At 43.4% G+C, this 25,734-nt stretch overlaps 1 protein-coding gene across 4 annotated transcripts in view; it reads right to left on the bottom strand.

Moving 5' to 3' along the window:
- The window catches only part of STAC (SH3 and cysteine rich domain), a 196,331-nt gene that overhangs the window by 85,714 nt on the left and 84,883 nt on the right, over positions 1 to 25,734 (bottom strand). For 2 of the 4 annotated variants that reach the window (XM_065583682.1, XM_065583681.1), the window contains one exon: positions 21,534 to 21,741. The exons of 1 other annotated variant lie outside the window; for it this stretch is intronic. In XM_065583682.1, coding sequence (XP_065439754.1) covers positions 21,534 to 21,650 — 117 coding nt within the window. In that variant the 5' untranslated portion in view covers positions 21,651 to 21,741. Of the gene's footprint in view, positions 1 to 21,533; positions 21,951 to 25,734 lie in introns of all 4 variants that reach the window. One more of the 4 variants, XM_065583680.1, reaches the window with a different exon arrangement.

Genomic DNA, 25,734 nt, shown 5'->3' with positions numbered 1-25,734 from the left:
CTGGGTATCTTATACCACAATCTCTTCCTCCCCTACTGTCTCATTGAGTTTTCCCACCCCAAAGATTCTGGTAGCTCCACAGAAATAATATTCTCACATTGTTTCTTCTGTTCCTTATTCCCTATAGATTTACTTTGAGTGTCCTGATACTTCTCTGGATTTACTGGCAATCTATTAGAAATAGTGGCATCATCGTAAGCATGTGGGTCCGCTTGGAGATGCATACTCTGCTCTAACTCTGGGGCCCTAAAGTTGGCTCCTCTCAAATAACAGAGAAATAAGTGGTAGCAAAACTCCCTCGGGTGAAATTGTGCCCTGGTCGGAAAAGGTGCAGTTTCCACTGGTTTCAATGTGAGTTGTGCCCGGTTGTACCAGGGCTGAATTTTGTCTTAGAAATGCAAGCGTCCAACTGTTTGTTACTTCTCTGGTTTAAAATACACATGGAAAGTGAGAGGAGCCCAGAGATTTTGGTTCCTTTTTAATTCTGGTTTCATGCAACTAAGAAACAATTTTGTCTATCCAGGCTCTTATCTCCTGTCTTGCTTGTTGTAACCACCACCTCCTCCTCCACTTCTCTAGCACCACCGACATCACCCTGTTCAGTCCACTTCAAAAATATCCCATGCTCACTTAACTGATGGTGTAACCCCACTCTGAATCCCTCGGCTGGCTTCTCTGCCTCCACCACATCAGTTTTAAGCTTCTTGGGCTCACCGTCAAGGTCCTGCTTTACATTTCATTCACACTCCCCTTCCCATGGAGTTTACTTTATTCCCAGTCAGATTGCTCCTTGTCTCCTGCTCTCTACCAGCAATGGCAGCAGATTGCACTCCTCTCTCTGGGGCCAGAGGGAGGGTTCTCCCTGGGGGAGGACTGTAATGCTTCCTGGGGGGTGCCCAGGGGTTGTGAGGCACATGGCTACCACCTACCCTTAGTGTGAAGAACCCTCGTCTGTGTCTGCTGCGGGTCAGTTACTAGCCGCAAACCTCTGGCAACACAAGCCCTGCCTTGAAGGCCCTGCTCTCTCTTTACAGGTTACACCAACCTCTGAATCCTACAAGTGTCACCCTAGAGTGCCCAGCTCCTGTTCCACCGGCCACTCACAGAATTCCCAGAGGAATTGCGTTCCCAAAGGAACCATTCAATGCAGCTTATCGGTTACACCACAGAACACAGCTCTGCCTTAACACACAGCACTTAGATTTGTTTATAGGGAATCCAAGTATACATTTATTTAACAAAGAACAGAGATTCACAGGATAGCAAACAAAAGTACTGGAAACAACAGGTTACATTAAAAAAAACCATAACAGACATACTGAAGCCTAAACTTAATGACTAAGACACTGTCATGTCATAAGATCAAAAAGCTCACCCCAAATCCTGCCAGCATATTACAGCCAGGCTTGGCTGGGATCTTCTGTTCATGAAACAAGCACGCTGTCCTCTTGCCTCCTCAGTGGAAAGACCCAGATTTTTCCTTTATCCCTACAGGTATATTCCAAAAATCCCTGGCCTGCACTTGTAAACAGGCTAACCCCGGCTGTTTGCGCTTTCCTGTCTAGTGGCCTCCCTGCAGACTTTGCAATCACTCCACTAGCATTTTGCTCAGACTGTAAATGGATGCCCATTGTGAACCAAACAGTGCTGAACTAACCTGTAAACAGGTAGATCAAGATCTCTTGCCTGAGCCTAACCGGTTTCTCACCTTTTCTGGTGACCAGCCCTAAGCTGCACCCCTTAAGTACAACATTTTCAGTATATACCCAACCCCTTACATATTATCCGTACATACATTTCATAATGAGTATGATGACCTGTGACACACAGGCTTTCATCACAGACCTTACCTGACACTCTTTGGTGAACTAGTATGTAAATACTAGTAGGGGGAACCTTGAAAGCCTTATGTACCCCTGTGCCCTCTGCCAGTTGTCACCAAGAGGTCCCTGAGTTACAAGGACAAGCAGGGGTACCAATGCTGCCCTCTCCTGGAAGTTCTGCTTTACAATCTGGAGCAGCATTTGTGGAGGTTGCCCAAGAGAGAGGGCAGCCCAGTACATTTCCCAGCCTGCCTAGCTCCATCCTCTACCCAAGCGCCCCCCACTGTCAGTTTTGGAGGCTGGCTCTGCACCTCCCCGTGCAGGGAGGCCAGTAAAGGGCTTGTGCCTCTACATTCCCACTACAAGAGGGCAGTGAGTGAATTCACTGCATGACTCTCCAAGGCCAAATAGTTTAGCCCTTAGCTCTAGCCATCTCCTCTCCCACTACACTGCCAAAAATAAACCAACACGAAAAAGAAAGCATGCTTCCTTTCCCTTTATTTAGTCAAGTGCTACTGATAGCATGGTGTGAATTACAAATAATGAGGGATATTGAGGAAATTGGACTGAATCGCCCACACATTTTTTCCGCTGCAAATTTTACAAAATTGCACCAGTTTTGCTTAACTCTGTTCACTGGCAATGCAGAGAATGAAAATGCAGCACTGACAGACCACCAGGTAAACACCCACCCTGCCCTTCCTGACAGAGCCAATTTTTTCCTCCAGCTTTTCAGAGTCATATTCAAAAGCATTAGACTCTTGCTTTGCAGCAAGGGGAGGACTTCAGTGCACAAGGCTCAGGCAACATTCTCCAGACACACCAAACAACATGTCAGGTGCATTATCTGTTACCATGAGGACTACGACCAAAACCACGTCAAATAAGGGGAAGAACAAATGGTTGACAAACAGATGATCTTCTACCGAGTACACTTTGTTTTCTGGGCCAAGAAGCATTCAATTCACATGATCATCTTCTGGGATGCATTAGTGTATATTGATGTTAACAAGATTTGTTCAAGAACTGCATGTTACATATAGGGCCAGATTCCCAGCTGGTGCTGATTAGCCTAGGTGAATTTGTTTCAAGAGAGGGGTATGCTGATCTACAGCGAGTGAGGATCTGGTCCATGATGTCAGTGAAGTGCTTATGGGACGTAAGCATCAAACATGTTTATCTTGTTCAAATTGAAAAAAATACAAAGACAACTGATTTCTTAAGCCTGGATACATTATTTTTCTGGCTTTGATTTAAAAAGGCATTGCATCAGGATTTTAATAGGCGAATTCATGATTAAAACTATCTCAAAGCCTACATCTCCTTTCAGTAATATTACAGATTTCTGACAGTTTAATGGGACACAATCTAGACCATTGGCCAGATAAAAAGATATTTTAAAAATTCAAGTTAGTTATTTTTGTGTGCGCAAAAACTCCAGGTTAAACCTGTGAGCAAAACAGATTTATTTTCAACATGTACATACCATGGATATAAATAGGCCAGATCCTCGACTGATGTAAAGTGGTGTAGCTCAACTGATGCCAATTTAAAGCAGCTGAGACATGGCTCAATGCATTTGTTCAAGGGTTGAATATCCAGCTTTCTTGGGAAAACACATCCTTATCCATCACAGTCAGAGGGAGTGACCATCCCTATAGAATCCGTTATGGATTATATTTGTGTGGTTTCCCAGCAGATTAGATAGACAACATTATAACTAATACATTTATTTTTGTTTAAGAAAGTCATCAAACTGCCTACCTGGATACTATATTGAACTAGTCAAAGGCAAAATCTTATACACCATGCCTAATGATAATGGCCAGGCAGGTGGCCTGTTAGCCATTCATTTACATCTCTTGTTCAGTTATCTAATTTAACAAAGAACAGATGACTACAAAGCCTCCAAATTGTACCCTTCGCTATTACATGAAGCTCTGTGTTCATGTTACTGTCACCATTAGCTTCCTGCTCTCTCCTGACTTTGTGTTCCACACAGCTTTTGAATTGTGTAAACTCTTTAGGGCAGGGCTTATCTTTTATTTTGCCTTTGCACAGTGCCCAACACAATGGAGGCCTGATTTGGATATTACTGTAATGCAATTAGCCATAGTGGAAAAGCTTAAGGAACTCAGAGGTCTAAATCCTAATAGATGTTGAACACTCAGCACTCCCAGTGAAGTCAATGTGAGCTACAGTGCTTAGCCCCATTCCAGGTTTGATGTGCATATCTGATCAAAATATCCAAACCTTGATAGGTATCCAAACTGTTTATCGGCTCATCCAAACCTTGACGGTACCATATGAACCTCTTGATAGCTCAGCATAACTAGGCTGGAAATCTCATGTTCCCTAGTACTTCCGGCTCCATTTGGGCTGGAAGCATTGGGGCACTGCAGTTTCTGATCTTAAAAAGAACTAAGTGCCCATGTATGTGAAAATGCAAAAGAAAGGGGGAAAAGGGGTTTGTGCATGAGAATTTAGTGCCAGTGAAAGATGTCAGATTGATAGTCCTGGGGAATGAAATCTTTTGTCTATTCTGGGAACAAATTCAGCACATAAATTGACAGTACAAGCGTTCCCATACTCCTGTACCAGTGTGCCTCAAACCTTGTCTTTAGGGTGAAAGGGTAGTTCATTCTTCATGCCCATTCAATCCTTGGCCTTTGCTGAGGTTGAGAACAAGGGTGCTAACTGTGGTGGTGGTTAATGTGATGTGGACACATACCCAATGAGCGCTTGTAAGAGAATAATCAACATGCACATAGGCAACTGAACAGCCTTGTGATTAGAGCCAGTCAAAAAAATAGGAGGTTTTTTCCATGGAAAATTTTGAATTTTCAGTGAAAAACAGAATTTAAAATATTTTGAAATGCCACTAAAGTGCCTCATGGAAGCTGTAGCTCAGGTGCTTCCTACATGATCTTCCCTCTTGGTGAGAGGAGGCAATGCATCACAACAGTCACAGGGCATTGGTGCATCACAGGAGATGAAATCTATCTGGAGAGACCATCCCATAGTAGAATGGAAGCATGAGATACCCAAACTACAACTACATGGATATAAACTGGCCATCAACAAGTTTAGGCTTGACATTAGATGAAGGTTCTAACCATCAGAGGAGTGAAATTCTGGAACTGCCTTCCAAGGGGAGCAGTGGGGTCAAAAAACCTAACTGGCTTCAAGACTGAGCTTGATACGTTTATAGAGGCAATGGTATGATGAGACTGCCTACAATGGCATGTAGCTGATCTGCGGCTGCTAGCAACAAACATCTCCAACGGCAAGTGTCTTCCCTAAGAGCTGCAGTAGAGCCACTGCCCCAGTGCAGCTCTGTGAGTGTAAACTAGCCCTTCTTTCAATAGTCCTAAAGCCCTGGTGTGCAACATTTCAACATTTCATCGCTCATCAGATCATCTGTCAGAAAAGAATTCATCTCTTTGATTCTATAGCTTGCCATTCAAATCATGAAAATTACATTAAAAGTCTGAAAATAAATAACATCTGCTGAGCTCATAGCACTCTGCTCAGTGACTGTCAATTCTTCTTCCTTTGTAAACACGTGTATAAGTCACAACATGTTACAGTTTAAACTAAACACAGAACCTCCATGACCAAAGCATGTTGTTTGTTTTACAACAGGGCTCATGAATGCATCATCCTATTCTGCCTCTTTTCATGCATCACCTAATGAAAAGAGCTGCTGGTCTCAAGAACAGGGAGGGAGACTGTAAATCTTGTAGGCTGTTGAATGTCTTGTTTAACACATGTGGCAACAGTTGCAGCACATCTTCTGCAATTTAGCTTGTAAAAGAACAAACTAAAAAAACCCCTTTATGACTCATTTTGTTGTCACTGTGGGTTAGCTGACTCTTCTTTTTGCCCAGAAATCTAATATGAAAGCTGACACATTAAGTAACAGAAGGTTGATAGTAACTTTCTCATTTTTTCCAAACATTCCTGCAACTTTGTTTAAAATACATATATTTGTTTACACCTTCTGCTTTTGTACTTTGGGTTTCACCTCAGTCATCTGGTTGCTAAGCAGCCAGTCTTTGCCATAGTTGGTCCTCATTATGATGGTGCACATGATTAGTATGTCTTTTGCGTCTCAATATGCCCTGAAGTTGCACTGTTATCTTTAAGGTCTCGTCTGGGAATTCATTATTTCACTGCCCAGCTTGGATTTCTCTTTTCTAAATGGTACAGTGATTTCCCAGTTATTTAATAATTATTACTGTGTAGGTACTGGTACAAGGTGGGGTTTTTTCTTTTCTTTTTGAGAATAAAGGGCCAGATCCCAGGCTGTTGTAAATCCGTATAGATGTACTGAAGTCAACAGCACTATGTTGATTTACCCCAACGGAGGGTCTGGCCATTGAGAATTTTATAAAAAAACAAAACTAAACAAACACACACAAAAACCAAGTAGGAGGCTACATTTTGCTCACCTTACTCTCCTGAGTAATCCTACTGGAGTCAAGATTCTACTAGTGTAAGGTGCCAAGCCTTTGACCCTACATAATATCTTGATACTGATGATATGTGTGACATTACTTTCTACTTCAGGTGTACTTTGCCCATTATAAGTTAAAAATGAGTAATTAAACATAAGCCCCATATACACCTGTGCTTCATGACACCCTTCAGCTAAAGAACTCTGGCTCAGCTACATCTGAAAACTTCCAGTGGTTTTTATTTTGCTCATGAGTTTTTTTTTAATCTTAGCCATTTTATAATATTCAAATGTCAGCCTGTTGAATCAATTATGAAAATGTATTTAGTATAGAGGCTGATACACATAGCATCAGCACCAGATCCCACATATAATCTCATTTGAATTGTCTTAGAACATAAAAAGGATGGTCCAGAAATCCCTGGGAGTTGTTACAGTTAATATGCTATCAGTGTTTCCACTCTTTAAGGGGTTAAGAACTTGCCTGTTAAAATTGCTTCAAATAAAAACATAACTGCTCAGTTCTGCAACCACACTGTCACTAGGCCAAATCCTGAGACCTTTGCTCATGGCTTACTCCCACTAACTTCAGTGGGAATTATGCCTGAGTAAGGACTTTAAGAAAAAAATAAACAGAACTAAACCCTAGAGTGAAAAAAAAATCCTTTTAGTATCTTTCATTGTTCATAAAAATAAGATCTTTGCACCAGGAAAAGGCCAGCTGGCTCAATGTACTTTCCCTTATCTGGATGATCTTAATTCCAGCTTCTTGATTTTTCACCATCTCTGTAAATCCTCTGCTTCTTCAGCACCAAATATAGGTGTATCTTGCATTTGTCTGTACTTCCTGCTTACTTTGCCTCTCACAGTCACTTGTTTTTATGTGTATTAGTTCTATCTAGGTTTCCTATTTACTTGCCGTGTGTTAAACTACGCTAGAGATGGACCTGAACCAAAATCTTGGAAACCCGCATGCTATGCAGAAGTTTGGAAACTGAGCCTGGATCTGCATTTTATGGCTGATTTATCCACCAGACCCCAGTATACAACTCTCTATTCCACAGCCTACAACTGTTCTTTCCCATAAAACTGAAATCACACAGCCAAATACTGCAGCTTGTCTCCATCACTTTGTTTTAAGCTCTTATCCATGTGAAAATCTCTCTCCATTTTTGTTATCCTTTTCATAATTTTAAATGTCTTTTAGGTGATCTCCAAGTCTCAGCTTTGTTTGCTCCTTTATCCTTCCTTCATAAATAAAATTCTTCCAACTTGATGTCATATTTGCTGCCTTATGACCTACCCTCTTGAAAGTAATATCTTTCCTGAGGTACTGTGGCCAATACCGGGCAAAGAGTTTTGGGGTGGGGTGGGGGGAGGAGGAAGTCTAGTGCTTCTTTATATAGCAAATGTGTCACCTTCTTAGTTTTATATCTACTGCATGGCTAATACAACCCTGCATCCGGTTTGCCTCTTTACTGCTGCTGAGCCTTGTGCTGATGGTTTGATTGATTTTTCCACAAAAGCTCCTATATCTGGTTCAGTGAGCTAGATGATTGTTCTCTAGCTTAGTTTCTTGTTCCTAAACCAGTTAGCAAATAATTAACAAATGCAGGGTCACCTAAACAATTCAAAACCTTTCCAATCTGATTGCATATTCCTCACTATCTGTCCGGTCTCCAATTTTAGTATTGTCTGCCACTTGGAGATATCTATTTTTCAATTCCTGCTTCAAAATGGTTCAGAAGCTTGGAGTAGAAGTGCTGAAAACAAATCTTAGGGTTCCCCACATCAACCTATTTCCACTGCAGCAAGTTTCCATCTAAATCTGTATTTTGGCTCATCTGTATTGGGCCATCAGTAACGCTCAGTGCTCTACAAACATAGCCAATGTTCCACCCACAGGGGTTTTCAATCTAATTTGGTGGGGAATTATTATAATAATATAAATCCTGACACTTTATAGATATGTAAGAAGGCATAGTCACTGTGCCAAGGAGCTTACAGTGTAAATATATACAGAGATATCTGATAAATTCACTTATCCCATGACTGCACTTTATCATATACCCTTGACTGCCTCACTTGCCCTCTGGCCACTAATTCAACTCTTTGGTGTTTATTCTAAGCAGAGCTGTCCAAAACTGGTTCATGGGAAATTGTGATATTTCAACATTTGTTTTCATTCTGATTTGGAACAAAAGCATTCTTTAGAAAATTTCCTTTGAACTAAAAGGTCCGTACATTTTTAATTTGGGAAATTCTAATGTTTCTGAGAGAAAATCTGCTCTCTGGACCCAGTAGCTGCTGACTAAAATTAACAGGATTGCCAGTTTCACACTGCCCACCACTGAATAGCAGGGGTGAAACTGACAAAATTCATGTCAATTTCAGTCAGCAGGTGCCAGGGCTTCCCAGGTTTGAGGGTCTGGGAGAGTCCCAGGCAGTAGGCCCACACAGACTGCCCTGGGGCCAAGGACCCCAAGGCTGCCAGACTGCTGGGCCTACTGCCTGTCCAGGCTCTATGGTGCTTGGGGCAGCTAGCTTACCATTTGGTGTCAGACAGCCTGGGGAGTCAGCTGGCCTGGGAGACTAGAAGCACCGGGCTCCCCAGTCCCTGGGCAGGCTGCCGGCTCTCAGAAAACACATGTTTTTCTCCAGTGAAGACGTAGCTCAAGTGTTAGACTAGTAACAGCTTTTTTGTAAACATTTCACAGCTTCCATGTCGATTATCATGCTGCTCTGCAGGGTTAAAAATGTGGAGTTTTACTTCACAGAGTGGGGAGATTCTGAGTTTCTTAGTGAGTCACACGTAAGGATAAGTTAGGATGCTCAACCAGTGCACCAGAGCCCTGACCCAGCAAAGCAGTTAAAGACATGCATGACTTTAAGCATGTGAGTAATCCCACTGAAGTCAATAGGGCTACTCAAATCCTTAACGTTACACACAAGCTTGAGCACTTCGCTCGGCCCAAAGACAATGAGGGAATACCAAGCACTCAGACTGTCATGGTCAGAGGTGCATAAATGAGTGAGAAATTAATCAATAGCAAAACACCCATTGACTTCAATGTGGAGAGGATTTTACCCAGGATATTTTGGGCAGAGGTGGGCAAACCTTTTGGCCTGAGGGCCACGTCGAGGTATGGAAATTGTATGGTGGGCTATGGATGTTCACAAAATTGGGGGTGGGAGGGGGTTGGAGGGGGTGAGGGTTTCGGCTGGAGGTACAGGCTCTGGGGTGGGGCCAGAAATGAGGAGTTCAGGGTGTGGGAAGGGGCTCCGGGTTGGGGTGAGGCTGAGGATGAGGGGTTTGGGATGCAGGAGGGAGCTCCAGGCTGGGATCAATGGGTTCAGAGGGTGGGAGGGGGATCAGGGATGGGGCAGGCTGTTTGGACACAGAGGGGGTGAGGGCTCTAGGGTTGGGCTGGAGATGATGGGTTTGGGGTACAAGAGGGGGATCTGGGCTGGGATTGAGGGGTTTGTAGGGTGGGGGGGGATCAGGGTTGTGGCAGGGGATTGGGGCATGAGGGGGATCAGGGGTGCAGGCTCCAGGTGGCGCTTACCTGCGGGGGCGGCGCCTATGGACAGGGCAGCTCACAGAACTGCCTGGCCACGCCTCCACATACTACGTAGGAGCCAGAGGGGGGGTCATGCCGGCTGCTTCCTGGGAGCCATGTGGAGCAGGGCAAGCCTCCGACCCCACTCCCTGGCTGGAGCGCCGGAGCGGGGCAAACCCCCAACCTCACTTCCTGGCAGGAGCTGAGAGCCGGATTAAATGGTTTGACGAGCCGGATGTGGCCCCCATGCCGTAGTTTCCCCACCCCTGTTCTAGAGGGTTGCATAGAAGGAACCTAGGCAGCCAGAGGCAGAAATGAGAGAGAGACGTGGTCAGGGCAGAGCTATGTCCTGCCCCTCAAGGTGCTGAAAGAGTACGAACTTGATGCGAGTGAGGATTCTGCTCCTCTGCCAGTTTGCTATGAAGCACCTTACTCTACCCTCCTCCTATTCCATGACCCTTTCCCCTTAGCCATTCTTCGCCATCTCTGCTGAAATCTTTTTGGAATATTTAAATGAACAATAGCCCTTAAATTTCATTTATCTATCATGGCAGAAATAGCTTTAAAGACCTCCAGCTGAGGAATTAAGCATGAACTCTCCGCTAGCTGTCTTTCAAACTACACTGTACCATTTTCCAATCCTCGGGAATCCTTCTTGAATCTAGTTAGCTTTTAAAAAATACATATTAAAGGCTCCCAAGATTTTCGCACGCTCTTCTTTTAGGCTTTGTGCTATCTACACCTGGTCCTTTCTCTACATAACAAATAATAAGCTATTGTACTGTACCTAGCTGCAATGGAATGATTTAACAAATAACAATGTTGACAGCAAGATTGTCAAAACTGGACTTCTAAAGTCAGGTTCTTGCATTCGCAACTAGGCACTGTAACAAGTGGCTTGATCTTCAAGCGTGCTTGGCCCCCAGTAGCTCCCAATGACTTCAGCACCGGCATTGACAGTACAATGCTGTGTGATCAGTACTTGAAAAATCAGGCTGATCACGTAGACCAGGAAGGAGCACAGGCCTGCTGTCCTCTGAAGAGACTGGAGGTGAGGATAAAGGCAACCAGCACTTCCACCCCGAAGGCCACAGAAAGGTATAAGGGAGGAGGAGAGGAAACAAAAGGTTGATTTGGAATGATGCCCAAATGACTGAATCCGGGTTTGTAGCAGGGCTTGTACCAGACTCTCAGGTTGGTTATGAACCTGAGATGGCACTTTTCTGAGCTTAACACAATATGGTCATAGAGCCAAATTCTCTGCTGACAAAGTGGCATAGATCCAGAAACAGATCTGTGTTAACTGCTCTTGGAAGTCAAATGATGGCTATAATACTGGACAACAAGTGCAATGTTTATTACTTTGTGTTGGGTCAATTATTTCCCAACTGTAGTCCTGCTTTTCACATACTGGGGAGGTTACCAGTTTTATTGACCATGAGGTATGATACCTTGGGGGGATCTTTTCAGGGGCTCGGCAGTTGTTGATGGAGAATAAACTGTGGGCCCCCATGGTTATTGCTTTTGGTGGAGTATATTTGTTATAAATTGCTTACATTCCCAGAAAGAGTTAGCTTAATTTTATTACCTTCTTTTTTCAAGGGGTCTGAATTTCTACACTCTTGTATGGATTGTAGGACTAGCTAACTCCTGTGGACTGAGTCTCCCAAACTGCGTTCTCTGCGTAGTGCAGCTCCGAGAAGGACGGGGCTGTTCCATTTTTAAAAACTTGCCATCGGTTCCTGAGCCTTTTGTGGCAAGGCCTTAATTTATCTATATTAGAGCAGCTCTGGTGGAGCTGTTGCCATCAATTCCCCCTTTGCTGCTCTCTAAATAATCATTTGTCAGAGGTCTGTGCCATGTGTCACTTAGACCAGGTGGGAATCACTGCAAAAGTAATAATTATAGTCTACATGCTAGTGGATTTGCTGACCCAATAAGTCGGAAAGAAAATCCCACCCAGCAATTACACTAGCCAGTTCCCCACTGGATGAGGTCCCTCCTGACCAGCTTGGGGGGCACATCAGAAAGCTTGTATGGCCACTATCCATACTGTACCTATTCTGTTAACATACAAATAACTTTGGTCCTGAGGGTTGCAAATTTGGAACGCTTTCACAATCACAATGGTCACTTAAATAAATAAATTCCACGTAATGTGCAGGGATTCTTGGCCTGTAGTTGTAGCACTCTGCACTACCTTGGGGAGACTTGGGTTTGATTTCTGTTTTTTTTATTCCTGTGCTTGAACAGGCAGAGGCTGTGAATGCCTGGGTGGGCAGTGCATTTAAACTCAAAAGGAGGAAACATCCCCTTCAGTCCCATTACTTACTGCCTACCAAGGCCCAAATGCCAGGAAGATACCGCACATGAGGAGGAAAGAGATCCATTTTGTTAGCATATCTAACACTTTCTATGGCCTGCTTGCCAAAGTTCCATTTTCCTGTTGAAAATAAGGTATAATACAAAAAAGAAAACAACATGAAGTTATACCAAGAGAGAAACAAATTTACATCCAAACACGGTGGACAGTTTGTGATGCTTAACATTCCAGGGCAAATAAAAGGGAGCACATAGCAGGCCATAGAAGAGCAGCAGCAGTGTATTTCTTGTAAAGAAAGCAGTCATGACTCATTTATAGAGGAAATGGAGGGTCAAGCCTCTGGAGTTTGCTTTACTGCAGCAATACTTACGACTTGAGCTCCACAGTTCTAGCAGCACTTATAAACCAGCTCCCTCCCACGCTAAAGGATTAACATCCATTTTCATTATAGGCAACTTTTAACTTGACTAGGCTTGACCCTGGATGTTTTGTATGTACAGAAAATCTAAGGTCTGGCTCTGGCTTCTGTGATGAAAGCACTTGGGTGAGCTGAGGAACAGAGAGGAGATTGAAGAAGACTGGAAGGCAGAGATTAAGTGAATGACTGTTCATCTAGACCCATGCAACGCCTATGAGAAATAAGTATATTTGTCATTAGGACCAACTACTGAAGATAGATTTAACTGCTGCCAAAGTGTCCTCTATGCCCATATTTCATTAAACTGTTGTATGATTCATCGAGCACCTTGGATAGAGTCATATTTCTTTCTGTTTTTGTCATCAATGCATAATTTTCCACTAGAGCTGGCCAGAAAACAGCAATTCTGTTGTGTTGAAACCCCAGAATTTTTCAACTTTGTTTTCATTGTGATGTGAAATGAAGCCAGAACCTTTCACAAAAATACCAAGTGCAAGAGACTGACTTTAGAGCTTGCTGGTTAAGGCATTCAATTAGGATGTTAGAATCACAGAACTGGAATGGACCTTGAGAGGTCATCCAGTCCAGTCCCCTGCACTCAAGGTTCAAGTCCCTGCTGTGAATCAGGCAGAGTCGGGACTTCAATCATGATCTCCCACATCCCAGGTGAGTGCCTAAAAGACCAGGGAGACCAGCTGAGATCTCACCAGCACCTTGTACAAAGGTAATAATATGTCCTTATCTTTATTGGAAATACCTCACCTAATGCAGCCTAGGATTGCACTAGGCTTTTCCCTGGCTGCATCACATTGGCAGCTCATAGTCATCCTGTGATCAACCAATACATCCAGGTCTTTTCCCACCTCTGTTGCTTCCAACTGGTAAGTCCCCAGCTTATAGCAAAATTTGTTGTTAGTCCTTAAGTGCATGATCTTGTACTTCGCACTATTAAATTTCATCCCATTTCTATCACTCCAGATATGGACGATCCTTGAAAACTGGGGTAATACAAATGGGATGAAATTTAGATTTCCGAGTCTCTCACAATAAAGACCCAGTTTCTCTCTCAGCTAGACCATGTAATTCTACTGAAATGAATGGAATCTCACTAGAGTAACTGAGATGAGAACCTGGCCCTAAAACCCTATTCAACATCATTTGCTATAGGTACACCTACTGGCGTTTGCTCTGTCCAATGAACCACAGCCCTATATTTCTTTGTCTTACCCTGAGAGATGGCTGAAAAAAAAGGATTATTTTCTGTATATAGAATGTATAAGTCTAAAGTGTGCCAGGGTATAGCATTTTGCTCCTATCTGAACCAAATCTAATTGGCATGTACTGAAGGTCAGCTGTATTTTGCTTTCCATTCACAACAGTTGACTGCTAAAATGATCCTCATTAATAAAGCAGTGCGTGTGTGGTGTTTTAATAATGCTCCCTTTCTAAATGCCATTTAGAAACTTATCTGTATCAAGAAAACTTACTGAGCTGTCACCGACACTCATCTACAGGACTCACTTAGGAATTCCATTGGGAAGTCAAGCTCCCATGGCTGGGAAACAGCCCCATTATTACAATTGTTAATGAAACAGTGACAGTGTGACTGATCAATGACAAAAGCCTAAATGATAGGAATTCAGTTTGATAAGGTCTGTCACAGCACTACAGTTGGTTAAAAAGCAGATCAACTGTGAAATGACCTATATATAATAAGAAAACTTTGCAGCCTAAACAGGGGGAATAATTACACGTGAATTTAGACGCAATAGCTTCATTTCTCTAAACAGATTTGCAAACTGTTTACAGTGTCTGAACGCTCAATGCCAACATCACAAGAACTTCATTTTATATTTATCACAGATATGGATTGGAGGTTTTCAGAGCTGAATAACCAGCCAAGAGTCCTTGGTCTCCTATTACACTAGTGTAATTATTGAGGCTCAGTGGAGTCACTCCTAATATATGCCAGTGTAAAAGGAAAATCAGCCCCATTGTTTATTCCAGTCATTCAGTGCAGATTGTTATTTTCAAAGTTGGATACCTGTGATGCCACACCTGCAAAATCAACTCATGCATCAATTGGAAATGGACTTTCAAAGGCATGAAATGGATAATTCCTTGCCCCAAATGGCTGGTTAGGTATGTTCACTATTGCCCATTTTGCATGAATGCCCATTTGTATGTGCATACGCAAGTTTTGTGCATGGGGAGGTGCACTCGCAAATCAAGTGAGCCCAACTCAGCCACCCATAGCTGAAAAACTGGTCCGACATCTGAAGTATATCTGGGCAAACCAACCAGATTTTGCTCTATGAGCATTCACATGAAAAAAAATGATAGCTTTCTACTTGCAAAAACTGCTTATTTTGTTTCAGTAAAATATTGCTTCTCTTTTGGCAAATCTGTTGTTATTGCTGGCACTGAGTTTTTTTTCACAGAAGGCTAGAGTCAAGTCATTACTAGCCGGTGCTAACTCAAGAGACAGTAAGCATTTTTCTTTACTCTGGATTGCAGGGTGGGTAGGTGAAAGGAGAATAAACAGACTGACTTCCCATTTTACTTCGGATATTCTGATGCCCTAGAAGGAGCCACAAACCTAATTATAGAGAGAGAAAATAATGCAGTCCCTGAATATTTGGTCAGCAGGTGAATAGGTGACAGGTAAGAAAGAAAAGGACAAGACAAAAGAAATATATATATATATATATATATATATATATATATATATATATATATATATATATATATATATATATATATATCAGTAGAGGGGAACCAAAAATGTAGTTATTCAGAGAGATAGAACACCACTGTCTTGCCTGCAATTAAAATTTCTTCTTTGTATTCTTTTATTAAAATACTCCCCCGAATAAATGGGTTAGCCCAATACCTTAGCTCATTTTTTCCCCTTAGCACTACTAACTTTAATTCCTTCACAATTTGTACTCACCATTTTATGAAGTGGCATGTAAAGCACCTGTGGGGAAGAACAGGAAATGACTTTTTTTCCTTAGGTTTTCTTTTTAAGTTGTTTTTTATATTCCTTTGAAGACAATCGTAGTAGCAGTTTGCATATTAGATATTTATTCAGTAGTGTGGAGGGGGGAACAATAACTGTATGCTATATTACCTGCCCTTTTAAAATATTCATTGACCAGTAACCTATCCCTCATCTATGAAGCTTCATAAAGTATTAACTCTTTATGCAGGAGAGATCTCCATTAAACACTGTAGACCAAATCCTGCAAGATTAAAACCATGCGCAATCCTATTAACATCAATAGGGTTGCAAGCCATTTAAGTCAGCTCAGAATTTGCTACTGACATCTTTGTTTAGAAACGTTATTTAGTCATATTATTACTTGTATGTGGCCCACCGTGTGGTAGGTGGGTTCTGGATGCTACTGTAGAAACCGGTACGAAGACCAGATCCCTCTCTGGAAGATTCATTGTACTAAAAAGGTAGATTTTTAGTATCTTCCATTACATGTCAGTTATGCTGATACATAGACAGTGCATAAATGTGCTGTACATCTTTAATTGCGGTCACTAACCTGGGAGAGAATGGTCTTTATTTACCTGTGAGCTAGTCTCTGGCTACGCAGTAGACAGTAGTTTTGGCCTGTGTAAATCACTTGTACTTCTCTGACTCTTTAGCCCAATGCCAAATTGATTTAAAGCACTAGCTATTCAAAGCAACAATTCTTAGATATTCCAAACACCTAGATCTCCACAATGCCAGCGGTTCAATGTGCAAGTCAATTTGGAGTTGTTATGCAAATATTTCAGCTACGGAGCACATTCAAAGGTGTGTGACTCTCATAACAGACCTGTACTTTACAAAAGTGGATGGAAATGGGCATACCTATGAAAGAATGAAACTTGAACAGTGTAGAAAACTTGACTAATCATAGTAGAAGTCAAGATGTGGATTCAGTTTTCTACATTTGTAGATGTAGGATTCAGTTAGGAAAGTTCCACTGAATTCAATAGGGACAGAACTAATCAGTGTCTATATCAATAACTCTAAAAAAAATCTATAGCATTTAATCATCCTATCAAACATTATAGCAGGGATTAGAATTCTTTATTGAATTCAATAACATGGTGCAAAAATTGAAATGTTATAATTTTCTATTACCTTCTATAGGATTTATCCAAAGGGGCCTAAAAGGCACAAGTAACCATAAGGGCTGGAACTAGAGGTTCTGGGGGTGCTGCTACACCCCCATCTTGAAGTGGTTTCCATCATATGCAGGGTCTACAGTTTGGTTAAATGGCTCTCAGCACCCCCACTGTACACATTGTTCCAGCACCCCTGCAAATGACAAGATCCCAGAGAAATAAATTCTCTTACAGAATACATTAGTCAATTCCTTCCTTTTTTTTAGGTGCGGAACTAGAGGACCCTACAAAACCTGGCCTTTTCCTTCTCACTAGATCTGCGGGGTCAAATACACAGGAGCCATAATTTACAAACATAGTATAATTATGTACATAGTATAATTTATAATTATTACAAATTATTATTAATTTTGAACCCATTTAAGGTTCTTCTTATTATATATCTAAAGCACCCATTTCCGTTGTACTTAGGTGCCAAATAAATGCTTGTAATACCTAATAAATTACTATTATTATCACAGTATTTCTAACCATTCAAGCTGCAGATTTTTGAACACAGCAGGAATTTATATTCTGTTACAAGCAGGCCTAGTTATATTTATTGCCCTTTGAATACACATCTGAAATAACAATATCTACAGTATACTGTTCCCTCAGGTACCTCATACATTAAATTAAGGGCAGATAATCTGAAAACTTGTGTTTATATAGAGTAAAGCAAACATATTACGGAATTCCTTAACATAAAGTTGTATGTTCTATGTACATGTTTGTTGGTTTATATTAGGGGCTATACAATGTTTCATGTATTCAAATGCAATGACCCAAAGCGTAAAGGATCATTGACAGCATGGTTGAGAGGAATGAGGCTTGATCTACATTTAAAATTTAGGTTGACACTGCTACACTGCTTAGGGGGTGTGAAAAATCCAACAGGTGTAAATGTAGCTAAATCAATGGATCCAACAGGTGTAGATGCAGCAAAATCAATGGAAGAATATTTGCACTGACCTAGCTACCACTGCTCGCGATGGTGGTGTTCTTATACCAACAGAAAAACCCTGTCCGTCAGTGTAAACTGCATCTGCACTAGGGGTTTATACGATGTCATAGCTATGCCTCTATAGTCCCCATAGTGTAGACGTAGCCTGAGTGTGGTGCTGGGAGTTAGATTCTCCTGAATTTTCTGGGCAACATTCAGACCTCATTTAAATGCATCTCCAGCTGTGTGTCCTTGAACATATCATTTACGGTTTGATTCAAATACACTTACCCATGCTGAATTGTACCTTACTCTGTGAGCAGTTCCACTGAAACCAATCATTAAGGTGCTAGTCAGTATGAGTGAGGGTATCAGAATCTTGTACTTTCCTTTCTGTGTATCAGTTTCCTCATCTGTAAAATGGAGTTCACAATACTTACCCAGCCAATGCAGGGTTTGTGAGGATTACTTGATATTTTTACATGGCATTGCAGTTTACTATTAAGTGGGATATACTTCCATATAAGGAATGTGATTCAATTATGAGAGGCTGTCCAATTAGAAATGCCCGATAAACATCTTTGAAGACACTTGCACAAATCTGCATGGCAACAAAGTTAGATTTTCACCAACCACTCACTTCCTGCCTACTAGATCCCTCCAAATTTCAGCTGCTTTTCTGTTAGCCTGAAATTGTGCATCTCAAAACATGCTAGTCAGGTATTGCAGTATTGCTTGGCTGTCAACTTTTGGAATACAACAGTTTGTGTATGCACATTTCAAGCCAGCTTTCTGAAATATGGCCCCATGAGTCTTTATTCCTCAGAAGTTTTTATACTGTTGAAGAGCTCCTTGTTCATCTTTAAAGTGGCTTTTTCTATACAATGGAGAATACAATGTCCTTTCTGATTGCATATAAAATAAATACTCAAAACATAAATATACACATTACATGTGTTGAAGTTTTTATATGCAAATAATAGCATTGACTGATCAAAACTGCACAGACATCCAGGCCTTTTGCTTGTTCACATGTGGTGTGAGACTGGCAAAGCTAATGATTATTGTTCGACTATAAGTCATTTAGCAGTATCATGACCTCTTGCCAGATGAGCCTAACTCCCATTGGCATTACTGGGAGTAGTATGGATGTATGACCAGGAGACGAATAATTTTACAGGTAATATTTTGCTTGATCTGATTGTAGGATTAAAATTAGTCCATTTTTGCTGTGCAGAAAGCATTTTTAACTTATCCAAGAAGCACTTCATGCACAAAGTAGTAGCAACGTCTGATTAGATGAATGGAACCTAAAGTTTTATAACTTTTTGCTTGGGGACAGTATCATACAGCACCAAGGAGCCATGGCCCAGCACACACCTTCATGCACCTCATCTGTCCATGGGGTAGAGTGCTGAGTGTCTCCTGTGAGGCACTTTCAATTCCCACGGACTTGTCTGGGAGACAAGGTTGCTCAATACCTACCAGGTAGGTCCTGGTGGAGCTGGGCCCTCAGTGAATAACTGTCTCTTTTTTCATCTCCTCTAAAAATGTGTCTGTGTTCTACAGTGATGTCCCAAAGCCCTACAGTTCACAATAGTATTGAGTCATTATTGCAGAATACTTATGGTGCAGGGTTTTTTCTTTTAAATATAAAGGTGCGCCTTTACTTAAAGAATTCTCTAATTCTCTTCCTTGTGGTACCAAAGAACACTCTCAGCATGGCCTAAAGCATAGGTGCTGACTCTATGGGTGCACCCACAGAAAAAAATAGTGGGTGCTTAGCACCCATCAGCAGCCAGCCCCCCCGGCACCTCCCGTTCACCGGTGTCCCACCGATCAACTCCTCCCCCTCCCTCCCAGCACCTCCCACCCACCGCAATCAGCTGTTCTGCGGCATACAGGAGGCACTGGGAGGGAGGGGGAGGAGCGGGGATGGGGAGCGCTCAGGGAAGGAGGTGGAACTGGGTGGGAAGAGGCAGGGTGGGGGTGAAGTGGGGACAGAACATGGACGGGAAGAGGCGGGGGTGAGGGTTTGCGGGGAGGGGTGGGGGCAGAGCCTGGTGTGGAGCAGAGGGTTGAGCATCCCCGGGGCCCGGAGGAAGCCGGTACCTGTGAAAGAACTGCGGCTTACTATACTGTTACTACAGTGCTTAGTTCGTTATTGTGGAATTCTGTGATATACTAGAATATATGTATACTGTGGGCTAAAGCAACCATTTGACTTAAATCCAGATACAATGTGCCCCTTATCAGCTAAACCAGGAGTGGGCAAACTACAGCCCGGGGGCTGCATCCAGCCCTTCAGATGTTTTAATCTGGCCCTCGAGCTCCCGCCAGGGAGGGGGGTCGGGGGCTTGCTCTGCTCTGTGTGTGCTGTGGCTCTGTGCAGTTCCTGGAAGCAGCAGCATCCAGCTATGTGAACCTCCGACACATAGGGGCAGCCAGGGGCTCCACATGCTGCCCCCGCCCCAAGCTCTGCCACCACAGCTCCCATTGGCCGGGAACTGTGGCTAATGGAAGCAACCTGGCCGCGCCTCCACGTAGGAGCCGGAGGGGGGACATGCCACTGCTTCCAGGAGCTGCTTGAGATAAGCACCAACCGGAGCCTGACCTCCTCCCGCGTCCCAACGCCCTGCCCCAGCCCTGATCCCCCTCCTGCCCTCTGAACCCCTCGATCCCAGCCTGGAGCATCCTCCTGCACCCCCAACCTGTCATTCCCAGCCCCATCCCAGAGCCCACACTCCTAGCTGGAGTCTCACCCCCATCTGCAGCCCAACCTCCTACCCCAGCCCGGAGCCCCCTCCCACACCCTGAACTCCTCATTTCTGGCTCCACCCCAGAGCCTTTCACCTCCAGCTGGAGCCCTCACCTCCTCTCATACCCCAACCCCCAATTTCGTGCCCCGCCATGCAATTTCCATACCCAGATGTGGCCCTTGGGCCAAAACGTTTGTCCACCCCTGAGCTAAACTGCCATTAGGTCCTGTGGTTTCTAAATATCTATCCAGACATAAGCAGTTAGGGTCAGAGACCATCTTTTTGTGCTGTTTTTTGTACAGCACCCAGCACAATGAGGCCATGCCTGAGGCTCCCAGGCACAACTGAAATACCAATAAAAAAATAAACTGTGAGATAAATGGTGCAGAAGAGCACCATTTGGAAATCTGCTTTGTTTCATATACTTTTCTCTTCCTAATTATACACAGATCGAGCTAGAAACTTTTCGCAAGTACATCCATGAAACATTTAAGAGCACAGAAATTACAGATGAGTGGCTGTTTTTTTTTTTTTTTTAGCAAGGTAAGTTGAGCCAGATATTTAAAAAGAAGCTGGGGGAAGAAAACCCTCTCTTATGGGTTTTCTTAGGGTAGGAATTCTTGCACCAAAATGACCACTCAGGCCCTATTTCAAATACTGATGTATTTAAAAGGGAATGCCCAAGTTCCCTGAAGCATCTGTCAGGAAATAACCCACGACTGTTTCCTGAACCTGCAACACATTCAGTCATTCCAGCCATGAACAAGTGAACACCTTGGACCTATTCTCATGCCAAGTATTAAAAAGTCTATTGAAAGGGATTGATTCCCCCTCCCCTTTAAGAAAAAGAAATCTCAAAACCATTTCTCCCCCTCAATTCAAACTCTAGGGGTCACCCAGATGAATGGCAGGAGTTCTGAAGTCTGGCCATTATAAACATGTAATAGGGTTAGAACATTATAAGCCATAACAATAATAAATCACTATTTTAAATCCTCGTTCAGAATTTCAACGTAAAAAAAATATACCTCCAGCACAGAGTAAAAATCTGCTTTTTTTATATACCAAATGGATTAAATACCTTTGATTCCTGGCTGGTAGTAGATGCTGGAGAGGGGGGTTGATCTGTGTTCTCCAGTTCATTTTCTTTTTCCACATTATCGACACTGACTTCAGTAGTGTTGCTTGGAGGAATCATTTTACCTCTAAAATAATACTGTTGCTATCGGGAAGAGAGCTCCAGTTCTCTCCTGCTTTTGTTTATTTAATTTGTTCTTTCTTCTCCGTTCCTGCAGAGCAAACACACTCCTCTCATTCTCAGTTTGGCTATATGTGAAGGCTAGAATTCTCTGGATTTTCTTTTTCTTCTCCTCTTCCTCCCTCCCTTCCCCTCCCACTGTAATTCTGCTGCAAGGGAAGTAAGTTATTGATGGTTCTGTGGGTCAGTTGTGTGTCTGCTTCTGTGTTTTTCTTGCTCCTTCTTCCCTCAGAGTGAAGCCTGGAGGTGTAGAAACAGAGTCGTGACTGTCAGCCCAGTGATCAAATGGGAGTGAGCTGAAGCAGAAAGCCTGAGCTGCTCACACACATGGGGCACTGGAGGGAGGAGTTGTATTTCTAATGCCTTGAACGGCTTTGCAGGAGCATGTGCTGTCATAGTAGTGAAAGAAAGTAATGCACTCACACACGCACGCAACTGCACACGAGGCTTGGAGGAGCTGTTTTACCTTTTAGTAAGGCTCCAGATACGGGAGCGAGGCACCGTTTGAAGAAATGCAGCCGCTCATTTATGTTCTTGTAAATCGTATAGTGTGTGCGTTAGGGGGATTCCAGAAACAAAGAGGAAAACATCCCCACCAAATAGGGACATTACAAACCAAAGCAAGCTGGCACTTTTAGACCAGGAAGTTTCCTCCCAAACTTCTTGCTAAAAGGGGACATGCCAGGCACACAGAACCCCCCCCTCCCCCACCCCGGTATCACATGCCCCTGGGTGAATAGAAAATGTAGGCAAAACAGCATTGTCCTGAGTGAGGCACATGGAATCGAGCATGGCAGCAGCTGTTGAAAGGTCAAATGAAGCATCCGTGAGCTGCACAATTCCTACAGGTGGAGGTTGCCACGGTGATAATGCTAGATGAGTACCTAAATGGTGGTGTCCAGTGAACCCGTGGGAAATATCTCTCCACACAGCTGAGAATGGTGTTGCCACACCAGGACCCTTTGGGGGATGAGCCAGTGCTGGGGACTTTCACTTAGTTAGTGGACCAGATACTCCGGGTGTGTAAAAAAAGTGTCGCTGCATTGCCTTTCTGACTTACACCTGCTGAGGATTTGGCTCAGTACGTTTACAAAACCACTTACTCGCTGTTTCATCCTCTGTGCCCTTGCACACAAGGTTGTGTGTATAGCATGTTCTTTAAAGGGGATTCTATGGGGCATTTTTGCTTTTATTCATGCAGCGTTATTGTGGGACATGTCTCACCTCCTTTCCACACTGATTTACGGGCCAAGTGCCTTACAATCAATAGGATTTGAGAGTGCTCGGCTCCTGGCAGACAGGCTTACCATGTTGTGGGGTGAGCCCCTTCAATTATAGGGGAGCATATGACCCTTCAATATTAATAAACTACTTTGAAAAGTAGTTTCTCCTTTAATCCGTGGTTCTACCCTGATAAGTGGCAACTGGTAAAAGTGGTAAGGATGGTAATTTCTAACTTGGCTGATTTGCTACCCTGATATATTCAGAGGTGGATCCGCTGAACTTAGAGAGATAGATACATTTTGACTGCTTTCCACTCCCTGTCACTATGGGACAGTGAACTGGATTCTGTGGTGGCCCATGCCTCAGCCACAGGATTGTTAACTAAGGTTCTGTTGCAGGGCCATATACTGCTCCAGGTAATTCACTGGGGGTTTCCACAGGTGTAAATGAAGGTAGAATTTGAAGACAATGGAGTTGTACAGGTTTAAGGGAGTGCAGAATTAGGCCTGTGGACTTCTTATTCTTTGTAATGATGCAGGGGGCAGGGAAAAAGCCCTCAGCCTTACTTTGAATCCCCAGGTGAATTTTCAGGGCTCTCAGGGGGGGGGGGGGGGGAAAGCTTTTTACTTTTAAATGGAGCATCTTGGGTACCAAAATCATTACCAGCCAATCAACATGGACCCTATGGAAGCTCTTTGTACAGTCCCTTCGGAGCAGAACTGTACCTGCGAACAGAATTCTTTGTTTGCCCTGTTGTAGTTAATGCCATTACAGCCATCAAAAACGCCCTTGGGTCACTCGTTAAGGGCTGCAATGAAGCTAAGACTGGGGGGCGGGGGGGAGTGGGAGGCAGAGGACACAGAACTCACAGAAGAGAATTTGGCAGGGAAGCAAATTTCAAATTCTGTATTTTAAAAAATTCAAGCGGAGTCCTAGACTGTGCCTCTCTGAGCCTTGGGGCCCTCCATCCATGTGTGGACCTCACCCCTCCTGCATGGAATATGAGGGCCAGGTGTTCCATGGCACCATCCCTTCAGAGAGTACCTGAGGTCGGAATGGGCCAATAGCGGGGCCCATTAGGCAAGAACTGGTCAGATCTGAGGACAGGTCATTGTCTCTCCTTCTAGCCCTGTGGAGACAAGTTTAAAAATAATGGTAACCTAGATCCAGGCCTGAAGAAGAGCTCTATGTAAGCTTAAAAGCTTGTCTGTCTCACCAACTGAAGTTGGTCCAATGAAAGATCTTACCTCACCCACCTTGTCTCTCTGATATCCTGGGACCATCGCAGCTACAACTACACAGCAAACTGCAGGCCCTCTCCATTCAGGGGACTCAGGTCAGCTGTGGGCATGGGAGATCCTGCCAGGATGATGTTGGTGGAGATACATGGGCCACTCTGTGGATGGCCTTGGATTCCAGGCAGTTTTGGGGCACCACATTGGGTCATTCCACAGAGGGTGCATCTCCCAGCCCAACAGAGCAATTTTCCTCCTCACCCAGGAGTATTTCCAGCACATACTTCTCAGTTTGAAGCCTATACCTGTGTTCTGTTAATGGTTAGGGAGCTCAAACATGTCTTGTATAAAAAGATTTGCCGTTCCTCTCTAAAATAAACATGAGATCCTTTAAAGAAGCTGAGTAATACTTAATGCTCCAAGTATTGTAAAATCATGCACACATTTTATATTAAAAGCATGTAACGTCATGAATGTGAGAGTGACTCTCATGCCACACTCGGTACTCAATTCTTTTTGTTTTACCAAATTAGTACCAACACCTGCTGCACTCCCTTCCTTCTCCCAATTACTCACTTGTCAGCCATGACTGATCTGCCAGTTACTTGACAATTAGCCTGGGAAAGATGATTCAAAGCTCAAATCTTAAAAATGCCTCTCCCCTCCCCCCATCAATAGTGATTTATCAAAAATCAAATATCAAGTATAATAAAATGGAGCAATCCCATTAAATAAACCTACAAATCCTCTCTTTCCCAGTCATTCTTGAAAAAGTTGGCCATGTTGATCATTCTTGGGATGAAGGTTCTTGCCTGATATGCGAGGTACTACCGTATGGCACTAAATGAAAGGCAACCAAGCAGATTCTCTAATGAGAAGATGAGTATAGATTCTGGAGCAGGGAAAGGAATTTTAATGAATAAACGTAAGAGATTCTCAACCCCCAACTGTGGCTGCTTAACTGCATGAAGCAGCTGTAAAGTCACAGCCAAGAATTCCCCTGACTGGGGGATCCTTGGGTGATGAAAAGCCAGTATAGATGGCTCCATGCCATCTGCTCTTCCCTCCACATAGAGGGAGAATTAGGGGCAGGGATGGGGAGCATAGAGGAGCAGTGCATTGTGATCCACTGAACGCCGGCTGGCAAAATGCTTCCTGAAGGACTACTGCAGCTAGCATAGTTTGGAGCAGCCCAAAGATTGTTCTAAACTACACCCGGGCTGTTTCAGCTCCCAGACAGTCCAAGAATGGGGGAGTGAAATGGTTGCACAGGGTGTGTCTACACTGCCAACAAAAAAAAATCCTGTAGCAGTGAGTCTCAGAGCTCAGGTCAACTGACTCGGGCTTGTGCTACAGGGCTAAAAATAGCCGTGTAGATGTGCTGGCTTGGGCTGGAGCTGAGGCTCACTGGGTTTCAGAGTCTGGGCTCCAGCCCAAGCAGGAACATCTACACCACTACTTTTAGCCCTGTAGTGCAACCCCACGAGCCTGAGTCAGTTGACCTGGGCTCAGAAACTTGCTGCTGCAGGATTTTTTTGTTGCAGTGTAGACCCACCTTTAGAGGC

Source organism: Chrysemys picta, chromosome 2 (genome assembly GCF_011386835.1).
Source record: "Chrysemys picta bellii isolate R12L10 chromosome 2, ASM1138683v2, whole genome shotgun sequence".
Classification (NCBI taxonomy): Eukaryota; Metazoa; Chordata; order Testudines; family Emydidae; genus Chrysemys; species Chrysemys picta.
This window is presented reverse-complemented; position numbering and strand designations above follow the sequence as displayed.